The sequence below is a fragment of the Dendrobates tinctorius genome, unplaced genomic scaffold (assembly GCF_039654945.1).
Source record: "Dendrobates tinctorius isolate UK_male_01 unplaced genomic scaffold, ASM3965494v1 ptg000075l, whole genome shotgun sequence".
Classification (NCBI taxonomy): Eukaryota; Metazoa; Chordata; class Amphibia; order Anura; family Dendrobatidae; genus Dendrobates; species Dendrobates tinctorius.
This window is the reverse complement of record NW_027361743.1, coordinates 39,673,141-39,695,937: the sequence shown is the minus strand read 5'-3', so window position 1 is coordinate 39,695,937 and position 22,797 is coordinate 39,673,141. Positions and strand designations below refer to the sequence as shown.

Genomic DNA, 22,797 nt, shown 5'->3' with positions numbered 1-22,797 from the left:
CGGCCTCAATGGCCATGCCGTTAAATTCAGAGACTGAGAATTCTCGTGGTAAAGGGGGCCTTGCGAGAGAAGATCCGGACGGTCTGGAAGCCTCCAGGGAACGTCCGCGAGCATGTTCACCAGCTCCGTGCATACCAAGGGCGTCTTGGCCAGTCTGGGGCCACCAGAATCACTGGTACGCCTTCCGATTTTATCTTTTTGACCACTCGAGGGATCAAGGCAAGAGGCGGAAATAGATAAGGAAGTCGGAACTGGGACCACGGAATTATCAGGGCGTCGCAAGAGACGGCTAGAGGGTCCCTGGACCTGGCTACGAACTGCGGAACTTTGTGGTTCATCCGAGATGCCATGAGATCGACATCTGGGGTGTCCCAGCGCTGGCATATCTGATGGAAGACTGAGGGGTGAAGGGCCCATTCGCCTGATGCTAGACCTTGACGACTTAAAGTAGGCCGCCCAATTTTCCACCCCTGGAATGTGAACGGCAGAGATCGCAGGAACGTGACGTTCTGCCCAGCGCAGTATCTTGGCTACTTCCGCCATTACTTGCTTGCTGCGTGTGCCCCCCTGGTGGTTTATGCATGCCACAGCCGTGGCGTTGTCCGACTGAATGCGACCGGCTTGCCGAGGAAGAGAGGCTGCCAGTGAAGAAGAGCCAGGAAGATTGCTCTGATCTCCAGAAGATTGATGGGGAGATGAGCCTCCTGTGGGTTCCACTGGCTTTGAGACGTTTTTAGATGGCACACCGCTCCCCACCCTAGAAGGCTGGCATCGGTGGTGATGACTTGCCATTGAAGCGGAAGAAAGGACCGACTCTGGCCTTGCCCACCAAGTCAGGGATTGTTTCACTCTGAGGGGAAGGAGAATGGGACGGTCCAAGGACAGCGAGGTCTTGTCCCAGGCCTAAAGAAGAGCCAACTGGAGGGGACGAAGATGAAATTGTGCAAAGGGCACCGCTTCCATGGAAGCTACCATCTTCCTCAGAACCTTCATGCCGGACCGAAGGGGAATGGGGGTTGGCCGCTTGAGAAGTCGGATCCCTTTGGAAAGAGCTGAAAATCTCTCCTTTGGAAGAAACACACGGGCTAGATTTGTGTCGAATTCCATGCCTAGGAAGGTCAGGAGCTGTGTGGGGATCAAAATGGACTTTCCTTTGTTGATTATCCACCCAAGACGGGAAAGAGTGTCTAGGACTATCTGAAGACTGTCTTGCCGGGACAATCCCTTGATCAAAAGGTCGTCCAGATAAGGGATGATGAGGATACCCCTGGAGCGGAGGATGGCCATGACTGTCGCCATTACCTTCGGGAAAACCCGGGGAGCGGAGGCCAGACCGAAGGGAAGAGCCGTGAACTGGTAGTGGTCTTCCTGAATCGCAAAACGAAGGTATTTCTGATGTTGCAAACACACAGGGATGTGAAGGTAGGCATCTCGTATTTCCACAGAAATGAGAAATTCCTTGTGTTCCATTGAGGCTATCACCGACCGAAGAGACTCCATTCTGAAGTGGAAAATCTTTACTTGGCGATTGAGCAATTTGAGGTCCAGGATTGGCCGAAAAAAAAGTCTTTTTTTTTTTTTTGGGACAACGAAGATACTTGAATAGAAGCCTGAAAATCGTTTGTGTGCGGGAACTGGAACGATCACTCCGGCAGCAAGAAGAGAGGAGACGGCTTGAAAGAATCCTGGAATGTGAGACCGCTGTCTTGGAGGTCGGGACAGGAAAAAACGTCCCTTTGGCGGAGACGCAAACTCGATCTTGTATCCGGATGTGATGATTTCCCTGACCCAAGCGTCATTGACAACAAACAGCAGACGTCCATGAAAAAGGAAAGTCTGCCTCCCACCCTGGAAGAAATTCCAGGTGGGGGTGACCCGTCACTTGGAGGCAAACCGACCGGACCGGGTACCTGACGACCTGGGGTATTGATCTCCAGCGGGGAGCGGGTTTGTAAGATGGTCTTTTCTGCTCTCGCTCCTTAGAGGCGGAAAGCCGATCTTTGAGGTAGTGTCCACATTCCATGACTTTAGGCAAAGGACTCGGCGTACGGCCACTATGTTGCTGTTAGCCCTTGCCACACAGCTGCATCTAGGGCGGCGGCCAAAAGGTATTTACCCGCATGATTAATTTGATCTGCCAGATCCGCCAACTCGTCCTGAGGAGCTGCTGCTAAGATGCCCCTGCGAAGAATCTTTGCCCAAGCAGAGATGACCTTTGCTACCCAGGCAGGTGCGAAAATCGGACAGAGGGAGGCACCAGATGCCTCAAAAAATTGATTTCGCTAGAGACTCTATTTGTCTGTCTGTTGGATCCTTAAGTGATGTCCCATCCGGGAGGGATAGGACCGTCTTTGAGGCTATGCAAGAGACAGGAGGATCCACTTCGGGGGCTTTGGACCATTTTGCGCGTAAATCCGCATCAAAGGAGTACAGGACATCTAAGTACCTGCGGCCTGAGAAGCTCTGCTCGGGGTGCTCCCAGTGTTTGGTCAGTGTAGTATCAAACTCTTTATGGTTTGGGAAAGTATGGGATAGAGGCCTTGCCCGCTTAAATGGAATGGAACATTCCTGAGAAGGGGGCATGTCTTGTTTAATTTCTAAGGTTTGAAAGATAGCTGAAAGGAGGCTATCGACTATCTTCCGAGTTTTAGACATGCCATCTGCTTCTGAGCTAGATCCTGATTGGGGATCCTCATCTGACCTAGTGTCGTCTCCTGAAGAGGGAGAAGGGCACCTGGGAGAAGCAGTCGGGCCTAGAGAGCTGAAAGACGAGCCAAAGAGAACACACTTCCTAGTAATTCTACTCGATCTGTCCCTCTGAAGGTCACGGTCAGGTGCAGACGACTCACCTTGCGAGGCAGTCGGTGCACAGGTGGCTGTAGATAGCTGAGGCAAACGTTCTAGGACCTGGACCAGGGACTGAGACACTTTAGTCAGATGAGAGACCGACTGCGACATTGCCACGGCCCACTCTGGGAGAGAAGAGGTACCCTCATCCCGGGAATCTGTGTGCTCCTGAGAGACTGACAAGGCGGAGGGACTGCAGGACGGACAGAGGGGCAACGACTGACCTGAAGGCCACTTCTTTTTACTGCGTGCACAGGCGTAGTGAATAACGGTGGGCTTGAAAGAAAGCGCCGTTGAAGGGTTGAACATAGGTGGGATACGCTGTATGGCCGCACTAGATAAGATCAGGGACTGCAGAGGGGAACTAATTTGCAATAAAGAGGTGAGCTTACCGAGAATCTGACGAGAAGCAGGACCCTGAAGTGTCCTCCAAGCAGCGAAGGAAGAAGAGAGATTCCAGTCAGGAAACTGGTTGTGAGGTTGAGGAAGGCGGAACTTGGTGCCGGGACGTGATCGGGCCATGGAGGCGGGGGGGGAGCGGTAATAAAAAGATTGATGCCTCTGAAAGGAAAAGGAGCCCTGCAATAGGGTGGAATGGGCGCGCGAAAAAGGGCGCCAGAGAGAAAAGGAGAAGCGCGTCCTGAGCAGGGAGGCAGGAGAGAAAGTGAAAGTGAAACCGCTCCCCCTCCCCGCCTGGATCTCTAGCCTGCAATGGCCACGGCGCAGATAGATAGAGGTGAGCTGCGCCCCCACCGCTCTGGAAACCCCCCCCCAGTGATGAAAAGACCCATTCAGCTGGAGCGACCGCTCCAGGGGACCGCTGATGCCTGTGCACGGCGGGGAGCGCGGCTGTCAGCATGAGGCGCGCGGTTGGCAGAGAGGGAGGAGGGCGGGAATTTCAAATGTTGCTCAGAGACATGCCGGCTGAAGGGAACGATCAGACTCTTACCTGACGTCCCTGAAGAGGATAACCGCAGGGGCCCTACGTAACAGTCAGGCCGCTGGGAGAAGACCTCTTACTCTCTGACATGTAGAAGACTGCGTTTTCTTGCTGGGAGCGAGGGATAGCCTGCTGACCACCGCCGTCTTCCTCTCAGCCCTGTCCCAGGAGAGGGGTGAGGGGTTGTTTTGGCAAGGACCGGTCACCCGTCATCCGCCCATAACACCGACTGGTGTTAGGGAAAGGTCCTGCCTGCGGTACTGAGAGTTGCGATGTGGGAAATCACCACACTGCTCGCTCAGCCGCCTGATATAGGAAATCAGAGTGAAAACTACACCCTGTTTCCTGATGTGAAGACCTGAAAGAAATAAGCTAGAAAAGATTAAAAAGTTCGACAAACACCTAAGGAAATAAAAGGATTATTAACTGCGGATCTGAGAAGATCCCGGTCCACCTCCTACAGACACTAAGCACAAACTGAGGTACTTGGTATCTGTCGGTGGGTGTATACTGCCGGGGAGGAGCCAATTTTCTTGTTTTTGCATATTGTCAGCCTCCTAGCAGCAGCAGCATACACCCCATGGTAATCTGTGTCCCCCAATAAGGCGATAAAGAAATAAGCACTACTCTTAACAGCTGTGGAGTAGAACATTTGTTTTTTATGAATCACTGGCTCTTATAGGTACAGTAAAATTATTTGTTTGGCCTACAATTGGCAAAGCGACAACGGCTGAGATTTATTTATTAGCCACACTACTAGAAAAGACAGCGGTACAGAAAAATTATTTGTTTGGCTGATGCAAATTATTTCCCAGAATGCTATAAAAGACACACCAGTTTAGGAAAATTATTTATTTATTTGGCCTAGAAATGGCAACAAGCTGGCTGATGCCAAATATTCATGTGCAACACTACTAGAAAACACTCACTAGTCCAAAAAAATTACCGTATTTTGGGGATTATAAGACACACCTCAAATTTTGAGAAGAATAGGAAAAAATGTTTCAATAAAATAGTGGTGTGTCTTATAATCCACTTTTATGGTAGCTTACCTGGGGAAAGGAGCGGGGTGTCTCCCAGGTGGCAGGGTCCCAGCTGCAGGATACTGACAGCAGCAGGAGATGCTGTGGGCACCAGGCTAATAGGAGGTGGTGTTCGACGGCGGTAGTAGTGGGGCGATGCAGCAGATCCCAGGCTGGTAGGAGGCGGTAATTGGCAGCTTCACCGACATTTTGTGGAAGACCGTAGCCTCTGCACTTTCCATGCATTTTAACGCAGTCGACTCCATGAAAATGGCAGAGCTGGAGGCAGCGCATGTGTGAGGGTGCCGAGATCTCAGTAAGCGCATACGCCGCCTCTGGCGGCTATTTTACCGGAGTCCACCGCATTGAAAAGCATGGAAAGTGCAGGGGCTTCAGGTTTTCACAAAATGTCGGCAGAGCCCCCCAACTGCCGAACAGTACCTACTACCAGCCTGGGGACCACATCACTCCACTCCTGCCGCCCATGCCAGAAACTTCCTGAATCTGAAACATGGCGACATAAGGGCCTGTCACACTAAGCGATATCGCTAGCAATATTGCTATAACGTCACTGGTTTTGTGACGTTATAGCGATATTGCTAGCGATATCGCTATGTCTGATACTTACCTCCGACCGCTCAAGAACGTCGTCAGCTTCCTGTGGCGCCGACGAGCGACGCGTGGACGCGGGCGGACGGACGTCAGGATCGCCTCGTCTGACAGGTAAGTAGCGACCCCCGACCGCTGCTATGTCGCTGGTGAGATCTGCCTGTGTGGCAGCTCACTAGCGACCACTTAGCGATGCACCAGCGATCCTGACCGCGTCATATCGCTGGTCGGGATCGCTGGTGCATCACTAAGTGTGACAGTACCTTTAAAGGCACAGTACTTCTATAGGCGAATGGGGGGGCAGAGTACACATAGCAGATTTTTGCAGAGTGCGCAGTCAATCTGTCCTTCACTCCAGATGCATCCTATTCTTATACTAACAAGAGCAGAATGGTGGTGTAACTTATCATCTGGCCTTTATACAGGCAAGGTCACGTGCTGCGCCGTTCAATACTTGGCATGGCTGGGATGTCTCCGGAAGTGCCCACGGTCTAAAAGCTTGACTGACTCCGCTGCAGTCTTTCAACAAGCTTTATTAGAGAGGCGAACAGGAACAGGAAACCAGACATACATTAATAAGTCTGTGTTTGGGGTTTGGTAACAAACAGTAGGTGACCGGTACGGACCCCCAACTTTAATGTTCTGGTTCTCTCATCCCTACTCGTATGGCTATGTCAGTGGAAAAATACCAAAAGTTACGGCTCTTGGAGGAAGCAATGAGAATAACGAAACCACAACAATATGGGAATAGTCATGTCGGGAAGGGGTATATTACTAAATTCAAAACCGAAAACTCGGAGACTTTGCAACAGTTTGCTACAGACTTTATACCCTTCACGACATATGGCAGTCATGACAGCTGGGCATCTGCCGAAGACTTCAGTGACTGCAATTATGATCCTCCTGTGAAAGCCAGCGTTTAGCTGGTGTTAATAGGACATCATGATTTTATCTATACATAGCAAGTGCACAAGTGATCAGATGATTGCAGGATCAAGTCCCTTAAAAGTTAAAATCATCCCCCTTCCGCAGCATAAAAAAAATAACTAAAAAATACACACTGGTTATCACTGCGCTCATAAGACACACGTCCCAAAAAGCTTGGTAAATTATTCTGAACGTTAAACATCTTAATTAGGCAAAACAAAAAAATGTAAAATTATTTTTTTTCTGCAGCCAGAATAGTGCGATAAAATACAATAATAGGCGGTAAAATCATCGCATCTACATCAAAATGGTGTCAGTAAAAGCCTAATAACCTGGAAAATGTAATTTTACAAGTTTTTTTTAACACAAATAAAATTTCATGTTGCCAGGTCAATTTTACCATATAGTGACTACAGTAAATAAGAAATGCAAAAAGCAATTGTGGAATTTAACTTTTTTTTTTTTTGCAATTTCACAGGACTTGGAAATCTTTTTCCGTTTTCCAGTACACTATGTGGTAGAATGAATAGTGTCATTTAAAAGTGAAACCCGTCCCACATAAAAAAAAGACAAGATAAAATCGTTACGGCTCTTGAAAGAAGGGGAGGAAAAAAACAAAACAAAAAAACCCAGTAAATCCGCATGTCGTGAAGGGGCTAAAACGAATATCTGGGTAAAACAGATAACTATGTTATGCGTATTGAGATAAATTGGCGGTACATTTTCTTCAGCATCTCCACTTAAAAAGTGGAATTCCAACAAAAAAAAAAACAACACTTCTCTCTCTTCTAACAAGTTGACAGTTCTAGTACTAAAATCAATGTACGTTTTGCTCATTTTACCTTTAACATAAGAGATTCAGGTGCTTCCAGAGGTGAACAAGCATTATCTGATCCCACCAGTTCGGCTCCTTGTACAATTATCTTCTGGCCTATAAACATGCGACTGTTCCTCAGCAGAGACGTGAGTGCAGGGTCCAGGATCGCCTTGATGCCATACCAGCCATCCGTCACCTCAATGATCGCAGATGTCAGTCTCACATCGCTGGTTTTACAGCTTTCCAATATAAGGATTTTAGAAATGCACAGAACCAACGTCTTAGCCGGCGAGTCATCTCTCTCCATTATCTTTCTCACAGCTGATCTTTGACATTTATCTATTTCTATATCATATCTGACAAGAAAACCATTTTATTATTAGTAAATCCTGCAATAACATCAGTTTACTGATGATTTACCTAAATCTTTCGCTTCCATGTTAGTGACTGCTAACATCAGTCTGTCCAAGTGACTTAAAAGTAAAAGCGATATAACAGACAAATAATAAATTGATGTCATCCTCAATAGACCATCTGGTTAAGAGGTGAAATAAAATATTACACAAAGGTGGACATAGATTTTATCTGGCAAATGTCATTAATGCTGAAGATATCAGGGTAGAAAATCTAATGTCTAATTGACCAGGAGGACATTAAGGCAGTCGTCAATGTCTAATTTCTAGGGGTCATAAGGCTGCAGCAGGGAACAGAAAAAAGGCTTTCCTCAAACTGTTCCTTGCCATTTTATAGAACAATGTAACAGCAGCAATAGTGCTATCATGGGTTTTAGATTTTTTTTTTTTTACTTAATGGCAGCCACAATTGTGGTTCGTTCTTGACACTGGACTGAATTTCCTGTTTCAAGACCTCATTGGTATGTGAAAGAGGTTGGCTGGATCATTTCACTAGCTAAGTCAGCCCCCTTCTCTGCCATAGTAGATGTACAGATAGGGGTCTGCCTTAGTTACTAAAATTAATCAGCGAGTTCCCTTCCCACACTGCTTTGATGACGTACTGACTAGTGATGCGTGCTTGATTTTTGGCGTGCTTGAATTAAAAAGATTAAGTCCCCTCTGAAATGAAAAGCGCTGCGGAATATGTCGGCGCTATAGAAATAAAATTATTATTATTATTATTATTATTATTATTATTATTAAGCCCTTGCTGCTGCATGTCTCGCAGCTCTTCGACAGCTGCAACATATGCAAGGATTGTCTGTTTATTAGGATGTGTTGCGGCTGTCTAACAGCATTTTTTTCAAGCACGCTGAAAATACTTGATGAGGACACACGTGTGCTCAGATAACACCTTATCCAAGCACGTTCACTCATCACTATTGACACAAGAACTCTTTTGTTTGTCAAGGAAAACTAGAACGGAAGAAGCCGGGACAGAACACCTACAGAACTGGAGCACCGTCAACAATGTTTTTTTTCTTAGACAATGATTGTCAAAACTGAAGCGTGCTCATCTGTTGACATTCCCATGGATCCAGCCAAGGCTGTGACTGTGATCAGTGCTGAAATGATGACTGCACCTTTTGAAAGTCACAGAATCAGCAAAGCCTGTGAATAGTGGCAGGGGATAGTGAAACATCCGACAACTCACTGCTCCAGTCACCTGACAACTGCAACAATCTCAGGCTCCAGTGGTCAAGTGACATCTGGATGGTATGGTCATTGCTCTCTGATCCCGCTTTAACGTTTTGGGATGTGGTGACGAGAGGAGAGTATGTCTGTGTTTTATTTTATCCTTACCTATTCCCAAGAAACCAAAAATATACAATGGCAGACAAATTCTTTATGAATTGATCTTATTAGCAAGTTGTATAATTTGCCACTTTGGGCACAAGTCCTTTTAATATTATTACCTGTATTTGAGCTGTAAGAGCAGTCTGTCCGGGGTCAAACATCTGCTAGCAAAGACCCTAGGGAACATCACTTCCATAGCAGCCAGCTTCCACACAATCCATCGGTAGTGATTGTACACCCATTCTGGACTAATCAGCTTGGGGTCCACTCCTGGGGTGTCACACAAGGCTCTGCAAAGCAACGGGCAATTGTCAGCATGACTAGTCATACACAGCCTTCACATCAGGGATTTACCCTTATAAAACATCTAGTACATACAGTAATATGCACAAAATAATTTTGGAAAAAGATTTTTGTTTCTGTGCAAAACATTTAGCTGCTGATCGTCATTGAAGACACATCATAAATATCCATCAACTCCAAATGGCACAGAAACAATCCAACACAGAAAACTGTTAAAGCAGCATTAGCTTTGTAAAAAAAAAAATGACGAAACCTTCTAAATATAAAAAACTATAATATAGTATATATAGAAAATATACATACATACAGCGGGTGAAAATAAGATGCACCTGACATGAAATTCTCATTGGATGTCGGTAACAACCCATCTAATCCACACAAGCAAAGAAATCAACCCATAGAAGTCCATAAATTAAGTTATGTGTAATAATGAGAAATGACAAAAGGAAAGGTATTAAAAACATCAACATTTTGTACAAATGCCTTTGTTGGTTATGTCAGCTTCAAGATTGAGAAACTAGTCGCAGGCATTGCTCAGGTGTGATTTGGGCCCATTCTTCCACACATCACTCTTCACATCCTGAAGGTCTCGTGGGCTCCTTCTATGAACTCTGAGCTTTAGTTCCTTCCATAACTTCTCTGTTGGTCTGTTGTCTGGTGATTGGCTCGGCCATTCTAGCAGATTTATTTTCTTTGTCTGACTCCAATTGAGAGTTTCCTTGTTTGTGTGTTTGGGATCATTGTTTTGATGAAATGTCCACCCTCTTTTCATCTTGTTCATCCGCTAGTTGGCAGCAGGATTATTCTCCAGAATATCCTGTTACATTTTTTGTTATTATATATAAATTAATTTATGGACATCTATGGTTTGATTTCTTTGCCATGTCAATAGCACCTTTAGAAATATAATTACTTAGAAAATTGGCGACGTGTGTGTGTCTATATATATCAGTTGTCACCTGTAGAACTCCTCTCTGCCTGCGGTTAGTTTATCAGCGGGTATGAGCCAGCCACCATCAGCTATCTGCACTCCACCTTCAGAGAAGAAACTTTCTCTCGTGAAATAATCCAGACAGTGAAATTCAAAGTTTCTGGCTTTTTCACTGTTAATTCCTATATGATTCTTTATAACACCGCATCTATACAACTGAAACAAGAGGAATATAAGTGCCTGATCGCAACAATATAAAGCATGTACTACACGTGTTCCTAGCTGGAATGTAAGCAGCAAGAAATGGACTATTAAATTCAATGTCAATGCTCCCCCTATTGAACAGCCCCTATTGAACTGACGGACTACTGGGCAACCTCGATTTATATATTTACGCAAAATTCTAACTTTCTGCTGTTTCCAATAAATCAAAAACAATGTAAATAGCTCAACATGACCAATACAAGTGGTTTCTCCAAATTGAACACTAAGGCCTTGATTCATTTTTGGATTCGCACCAGTGTTCAGTGAAGATTTTGCTGTTTTGCACCTTTTTTGCACTAAATTTATCATTTCATTTGCACCATAGTGGGCAGGGTTTAGGTTTCCAGATGTTTCTGCTTGATTCATCATTTTACAAAAAGTTGCAAGATTTAGTGCAAATGTACTCAAGGGTTCCCCCTTCGAAGTGATTTTATGTAAACCAGAATTTTATTTTAGCATTTTTTTCAGCATTTTACAAAACAGTGTCCTAAAATAGCTAAGGACAGAGAAATAATGTTTTAGTTTGTGCAAAATTCACAATCCAAATGGGCCATTATTGATGAATTTTTTAATAAAAAATGTCAGAAAATAATACAGGATAGTTGTGATGTGACCCTGTCCATCAGCCTCTAACCTTATTTGCACCAGTTTTATAGTGTGCAAACATAGATAAAAGTTTTGTGCCTAACTTTTCTTGAAGGAGATTAATATTTCTCAACTATCTGACTGTAAATCAAAACAAGTATCAGGCTTTTTTTTTTTTTTTTTTTTTTACATTTTTTTTTCTCCAGGTAAGACCATAAGGCTATGTGCACACGGTGCGGATCCTCCCGCGGATTTTACTAAATCCGCAGGTCAAATGACCTGCATTTTTCCTGCGGATTTCTTCCTTTTTTTTTGCGGTTTTACTGCTGTTTTTGTGCGGTTTTCCACTGCGATTTTCCACCTGCAGATTTGTAGAATGGAGCAGGTGGAAAACTGCAGCAAAACCGCACAAAAGAAGTGACATGCATATAAACCGCGCGGGGAAAAATCCGCAGCATGTGCACAGTGTTTTTTTTTTTTTTTTTTTTTAATTTTACATAGGCTATAATGGTACTGTACATCACCTGCAGTTCTGCTGCAGATCCGCAGTAGAAACCGCACCCGTGTGCACAAACCCTAACAATCAACAATTGAATTAAGTTTGGGAAAATGATCCCAAGCATTTCAAGTAGAATGTGTGCCCTATATCTTCCTCATAATGGAAAATATCACAAAACTGGACATATCGGAAGCTCATCTTTCCATCAAACATTTCACACTTATAGAACAGACTAATATGTAAAGCAGTTCTGTACCTCGGCTGAAGTATATTTTGTTGGTTGCCTTCGTTCTACTGCCGCTACCAGACTAATCCTGTTTGTGGAAGCGTTTTTCTGCCGATATAACAATCCAGGCTGTGGTTTAATGTTCTGTCTTTGTTTCTTTCTTATTCTCATCTCCTGCATATCTCTGGCATAGCAGATATTTGCAACCAATTCAAAGAAATCTGTCCCTGAACAATACACAAGAAAAACAGAATAAGTCCAGTGTTCGCTTTATCATCAGAATAATTGTATTGTGTGAAAGTTGTAGAGAACATTCAATCAGTGCGGGTCAGACACCAGTCACCCACCGATCAGCTGTTACTACCTCGGGCAGCAGCTGGCTGCATGTACACCGTATACAGAACTGAATACCACCACTCCTTGCAGGTTAGTGGCCGCTGCCGGGTACTGTAACTCAACCTCTATTTAAATTAATATACCGTATATACTCGAGTATAAGCCGACCCTCCTAATTTTGCCACAAAAAAACTGGGAAAACGTATTGACTCGAGTATAAGCCGAGGGTGGAAAATGCAGCAGCTACTGGTAAATTTCAAAAATAAAAATAGATACCAATAAAAGTAAAACTAATTGAGACATCAGTAGGTTAAATGCTTTTGAATATTCATATTGAATCAGGAGCCCCATATAATGCTCCATACAGTTCATGATGGCCCCATGAGATGCTCCATACAAATTACACCCCATATAATGCTGCACAAAGGTAAATAATGCCCCCCATAAGATGCTCCATAGAATAATATGCCCCATATAATGCTCCATAAAGGTTATGGCTCCATAAGATGCGCCATAGAATATGCCCCATATGCTGCTCCATAAAGGTTATGGCTCCATAGAATAATATGCCCCATATACTGCTCCATAAAGGTTATGGCCCCATAAGATGCTCCATAAAGGTTAGGGTCCTATAAGATGACTTTAATGAGCGGTACCACATGACCGTTGAACACAGGAAGAGCTGTGGCACCGGAGACCATGGGAGAAGCAGGGGCTGCAGAGACCATGCCAGGAGGGGGTGAGTATGATCTGACACCCACGCTCCCACTCCCTCGCCGACCCCCTGGTATATGACTCGAGTATCAGCAGAGAGGGGCACTTTCAGCCTTAAAAAATGGGCTGAAAATCTCGGCTTATACTTGAGTATAGTCAATAAAAGAGAAACAGATTCGGCACCGCTGCACCACCGTGGTCTCTTAAACAAATCTAAAGAGACCCTTCACACACTATATGAACGCCACATACCACAAGGAACAGGTGCTCAATCCTGAAGAAATATAACAAAATCCAATAGCACAATGAAAGAAAAAAGGATGGCACTCACCGTTACCAAAAGTAGAAGTCTTTATTTCATGGCTAAAAATGCATGGGCTTGGGAGCAATGCAAAGAGTGCTATTATACTTGAGTATATACGGTAAGCTGATCTGCAGCGCCCAGCAGCAGCCACTATATGGTATGATGGAGCGGTGGTGTTCTGCTACGTACACTACTTACATCCAGCCGCCTCCGCTAATCGATGGGGGTTCCAGGTGTCGGACCAATACCAATATGATATGGATGACCTCTTATTGATAGGTCATGAATATCCTAGTAATGGAAAACGTCTCATTATAATTTATATAACACATTTCATAATTCCAAACCTAGTTCTTACAATACCTGATTCATCCTTTTGCGCTGTCCCAACTTCTACACAGCTTCTACTTATATCTTTGGTGGTGTCCCATTCCTGTCTTGGTGAATTAACCATCCGGTCACATACAGATACATCAAAGTTCTTGATAAAAGGCGTTACAAATGAGGTAATAACTCTGGATGCGCTGTTTGGATCAATTCTACAATCTGATGCATCGGGTGTTGAATCGGCTGCTAAAGAGCCTTTGGAGATAATTAATTTTGGACGTAGCTGGTTCACAGGAATAGGCTTCGATTTCAGGGTTTCTTTTTTTCCTTTTGAGAAACTGCAGAAAAAAAATTGCGAATACTAATATGTAGATAATAATATGCAAAAACAGGATTTTGGTTGCTTACCGTAAAATCTGTTTCTCAGAGTCTTCATTGGGGGACACAGAAACTGTGGGTGTGTGCTGCTGTCACTAGGAGGTTGACACTATGCACGAAAAAAATGTTAACTCCGCCTCCGCAGTATACACCCCTCCGACAGGCTGTAGGACAATCAGTTAGTGAAAAAGCAGTAGGAGGAGACATTATCATGCAAGTCAATCATATAATCATTACATATAACAAAATCATGGGAGGGCGCTGTGTCCCCCAATGAAGACTCTGAGAAACAGATTTTACAGTAAGCAACCAAAATCCTGTTTTCTCATTCGCCTCATTGGGGGACACAGAAACCGTGGGATGTCTAAAAGCAGTCCCTGGGGTCGGGAAAAGACAGAAACTTCCTTCAGGTCGGAGAAATCACCACTGCCGCCTGCAAGATTCTTCTGCCTAGGCTGGTGTCCGCTGAAGCATAGGTATGGACCTTATAGAACCTTGAAAAGGTATGTACGGACGACCATGGGTTGAATGGGCCTTGACCCCAGCAGGGGACACCCTATCCTTCACCCGGTAGGATTCCAGAATTGCTATTCTGATCCAGCGGGCAATTGTTGCCTTAGAGGCCGGCAGGCCTCTTCTCACCCCATTTGGGGTAACAAAGAGCGAGTCCGCCTTCCTGAAGGGAGCGGTCCTGGCCAGATAGACCCTTATCGCCCTGACCAGGTCTAGCTTATTCAAAGAACGCTCCAGAGGATGGGTTGGAGCGGGACAAAATGACGGAAGGATTATATCCTCGTTCAGGTGGAAGGCTGATACCACTTTCGGAAGAAAGTTAGGAGGAGGCCGCAAAACAACCTTGTCCTGGTGCATAATTCGGAATGGAGGGCGACCGGACAATGTCGCTAATTCTGAAACCTGCCTAATAGAGGTGATGGCTACGAGAAATACCACCTTCCAGGACAACAAAGACATGGGAGCTTCCTGGAGGGGTTCGAAGGGTGAACCCTTCAAGGCTTCCAAGACCAAGTTAAGATCCCCTGGAGTCACAGGGGATCTGTAAGGAGGGGCTGCATGTGCCACTCCTTGCAGAAAGGTCCTAACCTGTAAGCAGGAGGCCAAATTTCTTTGAAAAAGGATAGAGAGCAGATACCTGGCCTTTCAAGGAACTTAGGGCCAGACCGCCATCTAACCCTGCCTGGAGAAAAGCTAGGACAGATGGCAGGGAACAGAGCATAGGTGTGAAGTGATTAGACTCACACCAGCCAAAATAGGCCTTCCAGGCACAATAATAGACCCTGGAAGAGGATGGCTTCCTAGCCTGGATCATTGAATTAATGACTCCGAAATGGTCCGAAAATCCCAGGATTAATAGTCCGAAAAATCCGGGTGCTCCTCGGTATTGTGGTTTCAACGGCCATGCCGTCCAATTGAGCAACCGAGAATTCGTGTGGTAAAACGGCCCCTGAGCCAGAAGATCTGGTCTGTTGGGGAGTCTCCAGGGGGTGCCTGCGAGAGGATTGATAATTTCTGCGAACCAGGCCCTCATGGGCCAGTACGGGGCGATCAATATGACCGGCAACCCTTCCGCCCTGATCTTCTTTAGCAGTCTGGGCAGGAGAGGAAGGGAACAGGTAAGGGAGTCTGAACTGTGTCCAGGGAATGACCAGTGTGTCAACCCCTATTGCTAGAGGATCGCGGTACCTTGGGACAAACTGTTGGACCCTTCTGTTCCGTCGCGATGCCAGGAGGTTCACGTCTGGAGTCCCCTATTGCTGGCATATCCGACGGAACACGTCCTGGTGTAAAGACCATTCTTCTACCGTGAGCCCCTCCCAACTGAGGAAGTCGGCCGCCGTGTTGTCTGTGCCGGGAATGAAAACTGCCAACATTGCCGGAATTGCGGTTTTTGCCCAGTTGAAGATTCTGGATACCTCGGCCAGTGCCCGGGAACTTCTGGTACCCCCTTGGTGATTGATGCATGCCACCACCGTCGCATTGTCCGTTTGAATCCGTACTGGCTGGTTGTTGAGGTATCTTTCCCCAATGTAGAAGTGCTAGGAAGACCGCCCTCAGTTTTAGAATGTTGATTGATAGTGAGGATTCTTGCCTCGACCATCATCCCTGGACTGTCAGGTGACGGAATACCGCACCCCAGCCCGGAGGACTGGCATCTGTAGTTACTACCTGCCAGTGGACAGGGGGAAAAGGCCGTCCCAGATGAACAAGGGGGAGGTCAGCCACCACTTGAGGGACTCCCTGATCTGAATGGAAGGGAGGAAGGGGCGATCCTTCGAAGAGATGGACCTGTTCCAATGAAGGAGGATGTTCCTCTGTAGTATCCTGGAACGGAACAGGGCAAAGGGTATTACCTCTGAAGCTGTCACCATCCTTCCCAGGACTCTCATGGCAGCGCGAAAGGATAGACGCCGAAATTTCAGCAGAAAGCGAATTCCCTGCTGGAGGGTAATTCACTTTCTTTCTGGGAGAAAGACCCTCGAGCGGCGGGTGTTGATTACCATTCCTAAGAATTCTAGGCATTGTGTTGGCGTTAGGTGAGATTTCTCCCTGTTTATGATCCAACCAAACCGGGACAGCGTGTTTAAAACTAATGCTAGATTTTCCTGGGCCTGAGCGAAGAAGGGTGCTTTGACGAGAATATTGTCGAGATATGGCACCAATATTAAGCCTCTGACTCTTAATTAGCTACCATCGCTGCCACAATCTTTGTGAAAATTCTGGGGGCTGTTGCCAGCCCAAATGGCAGGGCCACAAACTGGAAATGCTGCTTTTGGACAGTAAAACGCAGAAACCTTTGATGTCCTTAAAAAATGGGGACGTGTAGGTAGGCGTCCTGGATGCCTATGGAACATAGGAATTCCTGATCCTCTATAGACAATTACCGACCGAATCGATTCCATCCTGAAATGGCGTAAGCGGACCCATCTGTTTAGCCTTTTGAGGTCTAGCATGGGACGAACTGAGCCATCCTTTTTTGGTATCACAAACAGGGGAACGAGGACGATTACTCCTGCGTTGAGAAGAGAGTCGATTGCCGCAGAAAAAACTAGAGCCCTAGCAACGTCTTTTGGTTGCGATAGAAGCAATCTCGCGGAAAGACGTTGAAGTCTATCTTGCATCCTTGTCGATACTACCTCCTTTACCCAGATATCCTCTACTGAACTCTTGCCAGACATCTCTGAAGAGGAGAAGGCGGCCTCCTAGTCAGGGAGAGGTACTGGAAAGGGAGCTGGACTCCCTGCTGTCGTCAGGCTGAAGTGGCTCTGCCTGGCCCTGACCTGGTAGTTCTGCTGTTGGAACTGCTGGAATGCCATGAAGGGGTGGCCCGAAAGGATACCTTCCTCCTATCTCTCGGTGCTTGCGACCTCTGTGGGCCCTCAGCATAAGTGCCTGTCGCTGGGGTACGGCGAAAGGGCTGAGCCCTATGTTTGAAAACATATCGACGAGGCGTGGCCTGGGGGAGAAGGAAGTGTGTACCCCCCGTTGCATCCTTAATGATTTGATCTAGCATTGACCCAAAGAGCCGGGTGCCCTGAAGCGGCAGATTGGTCAGTGATTTCTTTGAGGACAATTCAGCCTGCCAAGTCCCTAGCCAGACCGTCCGCCGGACGGCTACCACGTTACTGGATGCTTGAGCTGCGCAAGAAGTGGCATCCAGGGCTGCTGATACATATACCTCCCAGGATGGGAGATTTGATCTGCGAATTCCGCCAGTTCCACCGGTGGTGCCCCGGCCAACATGCCCTGCCTAAGCTGTTTGGCCCATTCTGTAACAGACTTAGCTACCCAAGCTGAGGCGAAGGCTGGACACAATGCTGCCTCAAAGGCGGATTTTGACAGGGATTCTAACCCTTCTATCATTGGGATCTTTTAGGGCTACTCCACTAGCGAGTGGGAGGACTGTATTGGTAGCGAATCTGGACACTGGTGGTTCCACCGAAGGGGAGGCGGTCCAACACTTCCTCAAAATGCTTGTGGGAGGCGAAAACCCTGGAGGGGCACTTATGAAGCTTAAATGAAAAAACCTGATCATTAGGTTTTGATGTGGCGTTGTCAATGTTAAAAGGTCTTATTGACTGCGGCAATGAGGCCCTGAACCATATCCTTGACCTGGGACTGTTCTGGCCCGTACACAAAACCCTCCTCTGAGTGTATCTCCGATAATGCCTCCCTGATTCCGGGGATGAGGACCGGGAGAAGGCAGACGGCCAGAGGAATTCTGGCGGTGAGATGGAGTGAGAAGGGGACCTGGGTTGATGGTCCTGTCTAAACCTTTATGGCCTCTAGAAAGCCCAAAAGGAGGCTCCTTTGGTGCTCCTATGTCCTCTGGAGTCTGAAGTGGCAATCTGTTAAGCACCGTTACCAAGGTCTGTAATACCCTGGTAAGGTCGGCCACAGACTTGGATAAGGAAGAGGCCCATCCTGGACACTCGCTGTCTCCTGTGGCGATGGATGGCCCCTGGGCGGCAGGATAGGTGCTTCCTCTTGCTCCAGGGGTAATGTGGGAGCTCTGACAGGCAAAACGGGGGGCTGCACCTGCTCTCTATCGTAGGTGACGCCGTAGATCTGCTGCAATCTGAGCAGAGTAGCGAGGACAGACCTGAAGGAGGCCTGACATTGCATTTGGTACATAAAATATTTGACCAAGGTCACTGAAGCGGATGAGGAGCGGGACTGCTCTCCCTTGGGCATACTGACAGGTTTTACCTGGTGCCGACTGTCGAGGGTAGAAAGCGGGGTGAGGGAGCAACCTGTAGTGCAGTACTCACATACCCACGACCTGTGTGCCCGCCGCAGCTGCCGCCCGAAGGCTGATGCGGGTGAGAGAGCGAAGTGAACAGTCCTGCCTAGAAGCCTTACGAAATTGCCCGGAAGCAGTGCGCGGGGCCCTGCTCTGGCCTCCTGGAGCACCAAGATGGCGCTGACACAGGAAGAGGAAGCCGGGGTGCGGAGCCTGCCAGAATCCGGAATCTAGCGTCGGCCTTGCTGGGCTCCTACTGGAGCCCAGGGCCATAACTCCGCCACAGGAGGAGGGTGGAACCACGCTGCACCGCATGCTTGAAAGTAAGTGTTGGCTCTTAACATAAGTATAGAGCCATGGGCTGTAAGCCCGAGTGCTGATTACAGAGGTCACATTCAACCAGAGCCGCTGGTAGGCGGATCATACAACGCTGCAGCCTTTTACCTCCAGTTCACCCTGTAACAGGGGTCGGTTATCTGCATGAAAAGATTGCTGATCATCAGGCTCTGGTGGGCAAGTGATGGGAGACGAAGGTCAGGAGCTGCCACCTGAACACGAGTCCTGTGTTAGGGGATAGGGTCCTGCCCGTGGGATTCATGAGGATACGGGGTGGCAGTACACGCCGTACTCATGATCCCGGTGTGGGAATACAGATGCAGCATATCTACTCTGTATCCCTCCATGGTTACCTGAAAAGGAATGACGCACATTGAGGTAAGCATGGGTCTGCGAGAGACTCCTGTCCACCTCCTGCTGACACTAAGCAAAACATATTGTCCTACAGCCTGTCGGAGGAGTGTATACTGCGGAAGCGGAGTTAACATTTTTTTCATGCATAGTGTCAACCTCCTAGTGACAGCAGCAACACACCCACGGTTTCTGTGTCCCCCAATGAGACAAAAGAGAAACAGGATTTTTTGTTGCTTACCGTATAATGTTTCTCGGAGCCTTCATTGGGGGACACAGGAACCATGGGTGTATGATGCTGCCACTAGGAGGCTGCCACTATGCACATGAAAAAAGTTAGCTCCTCTTGTGCAGTATACACTCCACCGACTGGCACCAAGTTAATCAGTTATTGATAAAGCAGTAGGAGAAGCAACAAGATAGAAAGAACAAACATACAACTGAAAACCGAAACAATAGCACACAGAAGTAAGAACAAGAGTTGTAACACATGGGAAGGTGCTGGGTCCCCCAATGAAGGCTCAGAGAAACAGATTTTACAGTAAGCAACCAAAAATCCTGTTTTCTGGCGCTTCATTGGGGGACACAGGAACCATGAGACATCCCAAAGAAGTCCCTGCGGAGGGAAACAGCAGAAAACTCAATTCAGGTCGGAGAACTCACCACTGCCGCCTGCAAGATCCTTCTGCCTAGGCTGGCGTCCGCCGGAGCGTAGGTATGGACCTTGTAAAATTTAGCAAACGTGTGGATGGAAGACCAGGTTCCCGCTTTGCAAAGCTGAAGGGCGGTTGCCCCATGATGTACCACCCAGGAGGCACCCACTGCCCGGGTAGAGTGAGCCTTGGGCTAGTTCCACACTAGCGTTTGGCAGAGCTGCGGAGGGCTGCGTAGTTCCTCCGATCAGCTCCGCCCACTGCCGCACCTCCTCCAATCAGCTCCGCCTACATCTGCATGCGGCCTGCATGCCTATCTTTAACATTGGGTACGCATGCCGTGCGGATGTATGCGGATGCGTTGTTTTGACAATGCGGCGATTGCAACAAATTTGCAACACGTTGCATTCGACGCGGGTCGCCACATCGTCAAAACGACACAAGCGGACGCACCCAATGTTAAAGATATGTACGCAGGCTGCATGCAGATGAAGGCGGAGCTGACCGGAGGTGCGGCAGTGGGCGGAGCTTCACAGAGGAACTACGCAGCCCTCTGCAGCTCTGCCAAACGCTAGTGTGAGACTAGCCTTAATCAAAGGGGGATACAAGGTGCAAATAACCGCAGTCAAAGGACCGCCAGATTATATTGCAGAAAAGTTCCTTTATTCCACAACGCGTATTGACGGCCAAATGCCATCTTCATCAGGTGGCATTGCCGCCGTCTTCATCAGGTGGCCACCTGATGAAGACGGCACTTGGCCGCCGAAACGCGTTTTGGAATAAATTAACTTTTCTGCAATATCCTCTGGCGCTCCTTTAACCACGGTTATTTGCATCTTGTATGTTCCATCCCTTGTAGAGGGTTCACGGCTGGTGCTGCCTCGGACATATTGCTTCCCTCAATAGCTCACCCTCTGTGGCTCTGTCCTCAGCGCTCCCCAGAGACCGCTCATTTCTTTCTTCTTATTCCCAGGGGGAGGCACTCTGTTTTTAGCCCGGTTAGCTTCCAAAATTGCAGTTCTGATCCAGCGAGCAACCGTAGCCTTGGAAGCTGGCAGGCCTCTTCGCGCACCATCTGGAATGACGAATAGGAGCTCCGTCTTCCCAAAGAAGGCGGTCCTAGCCAGATAGATCTTCACCACTCTGACCAGGTCTAGCCTGTTCAATGTTCAGACAAGGTAAGACAGGTCAAAGGGGAGCGCCAGCCAAGCGCAGCTTTAGGTGATGAAATGCAGCTCCAGCAAGGTGCTTCAGATGAGGAAGGGAGGTGCAAAGTTGGATGAAACCCGGTCAGCAGGAGCGCAAAAACAGGGGCTAAATTAGTAATCAATTTTCTTTTATTAAATCCATAACGCGTTTCAACAGGTAATTCTGTCTTCCTCAGTTGGCAATGTAAAAGTGCACAGGGGGCAAGATATTTAAAGGGGCAGTGGCCAATGAGAAATGACAAATAATTAGTTACATCATAGACAATTAAACACTTAAGCAAAGTACTATAAGTAAGATAATAAAAAATACCTATATTAAAAAACCTATATAAAAAACAATCATGATAAGAAATGCAGAAATAAAAAAACTGTTCATGATAAAAACTGCAGAATAAAAATACTAAAATAATTAAAAACATCATAAAAGCAGAAGCCAGCAGATCTCAGTTAGTTTTCTCAATTGTAAGGTTTAACCCTTCTGGGGCCAAGGTGCAGAGTTTAGAAATCCAGAAGCTCTCTCTCCTAATTAAATTATCATAGCGATTTATCACGTCATCACGAATGTGATCCATGATAGTGAGTTTCAGCAAATTTAGATTTTTGTTATATGCAAGCAAAAAATGTTTAGAGAGGCTATGGAACAAAAATCCATTCCTGATGTTTTGGCGACGTTTATTCAGCCTATTGTGCATATTCTGTATAGTCCTACCCACATACTGTAGCCCACAGTCACATTCGATTAAATAAATGACATAACTTGACTGACAGGTGACATGGCAGTTAATTTTGAATGTTGCAACAGTAGTTCGAGATTTAAAATGTTGCACCCCATTCAAAATAGAAGTGCAACACAGGCATTTAGGAGCCCTGCATGCAAAACACCCTGTGTTGGACAAACCCTGGGTGGGTGGTAGAGATGAATGCCTAACAGAGGTGTTACTAGGAGCCACCAAGTTCCGAAGGGTTTGATTTTTTCTAAAGACAGGCTGTGTCGGTAAATGTGCCAACAAAACAAGATCACCCAGTAAAATGAACCAGTACTTCCTAAGTAGGTTGCGAATGGATGTGTGAGACTGGTTAAAAGTAGTGATAAGAATCCATTTCACTAAATGAGAGGATTCATCCTTCCTTTGTGGGTCAATCCCACTTCTATTTTTTATTTTCGCAATACAGCTTTTTTGTGAGAGCCCACTGGCCCTAGTCAAGGCATCCTGCAATAATTTCTTGGGGTAACCCTTATTTATGAATCTATCTTCCAAGATTTTAGCCTTTTTATGAAAATCAGTGTCATAGGTACAATTCTTGCGGACCCTCCAATACTGCCCGTAGGGGATGTTTAGAATCCATTTTGGTAGATGGCCACTAAAAAAGCTAAGATAGCTGTTAACATCTACTTCCTTAAAGTGAGTTGAAGTTGAGATTCGACCATGAGGTCGATATTAACCATAAGGTCCAAAAACTGAATACTTGTGTTAGAAATGATGGAGGTAAATTTAAGACCCCAAGTATTCACATTTAAGGATTGGCTAAATTCACGCACTTCTAAGGGCGACCGGGAGGATTTATGGGGTCTTTATGAATCTTCGGTAGGAAATAAAAGAAGGGTAATTTAAACTTAGAAATATTAAGGAATTTAAATTCCTTCAGATTTAAGATTCCATGTGACCACGCATCTTTCATAAATGAGGTATATTCAGAGAAGATAGAGGA

The 22,797-nt window shown here is 46.5% G+C and overlaps 1 protein-coding gene across 2 annotated transcripts in view; it reads right to left on the bottom strand.

The window, feature by feature from the left end:
• BRCA2 (BRCA2 DNA repair associated) overlaps positions 1 to 22,797 on the bottom strand; it is a 174,378-nt gene that overhangs the window by 36,002 nt on the left and 115,579 nt on the right. For both annotated transcript variants that reach the window (XM_073583185.1, XM_073583186.1), the window contains exons 13-17: positions 13,439 to 13,740; positions 11,752 to 11,948; positions 10,176 to 10,363; positions 9,033 to 9,203; positions 7,188 to 7,518 (exon numbers count right to left, since the gene is read on the bottom strand). In XM_073583185.1, the coding sequence (XP_073439286.1) occupies positions 7,188 to 7,518; positions 9,033 to 9,203; positions 10,176 to 10,363; positions 11,752 to 11,948; positions 13,439 to 13,740 (1,189 nt within the window). The remainder of the gene's footprint in view (positions 1 to 7,187; positions 7,519 to 9,032; positions 9,204 to 10,175; positions 10,364 to 11,751; positions 11,949 to 13,438; positions 13,741 to 22,797) is intronic.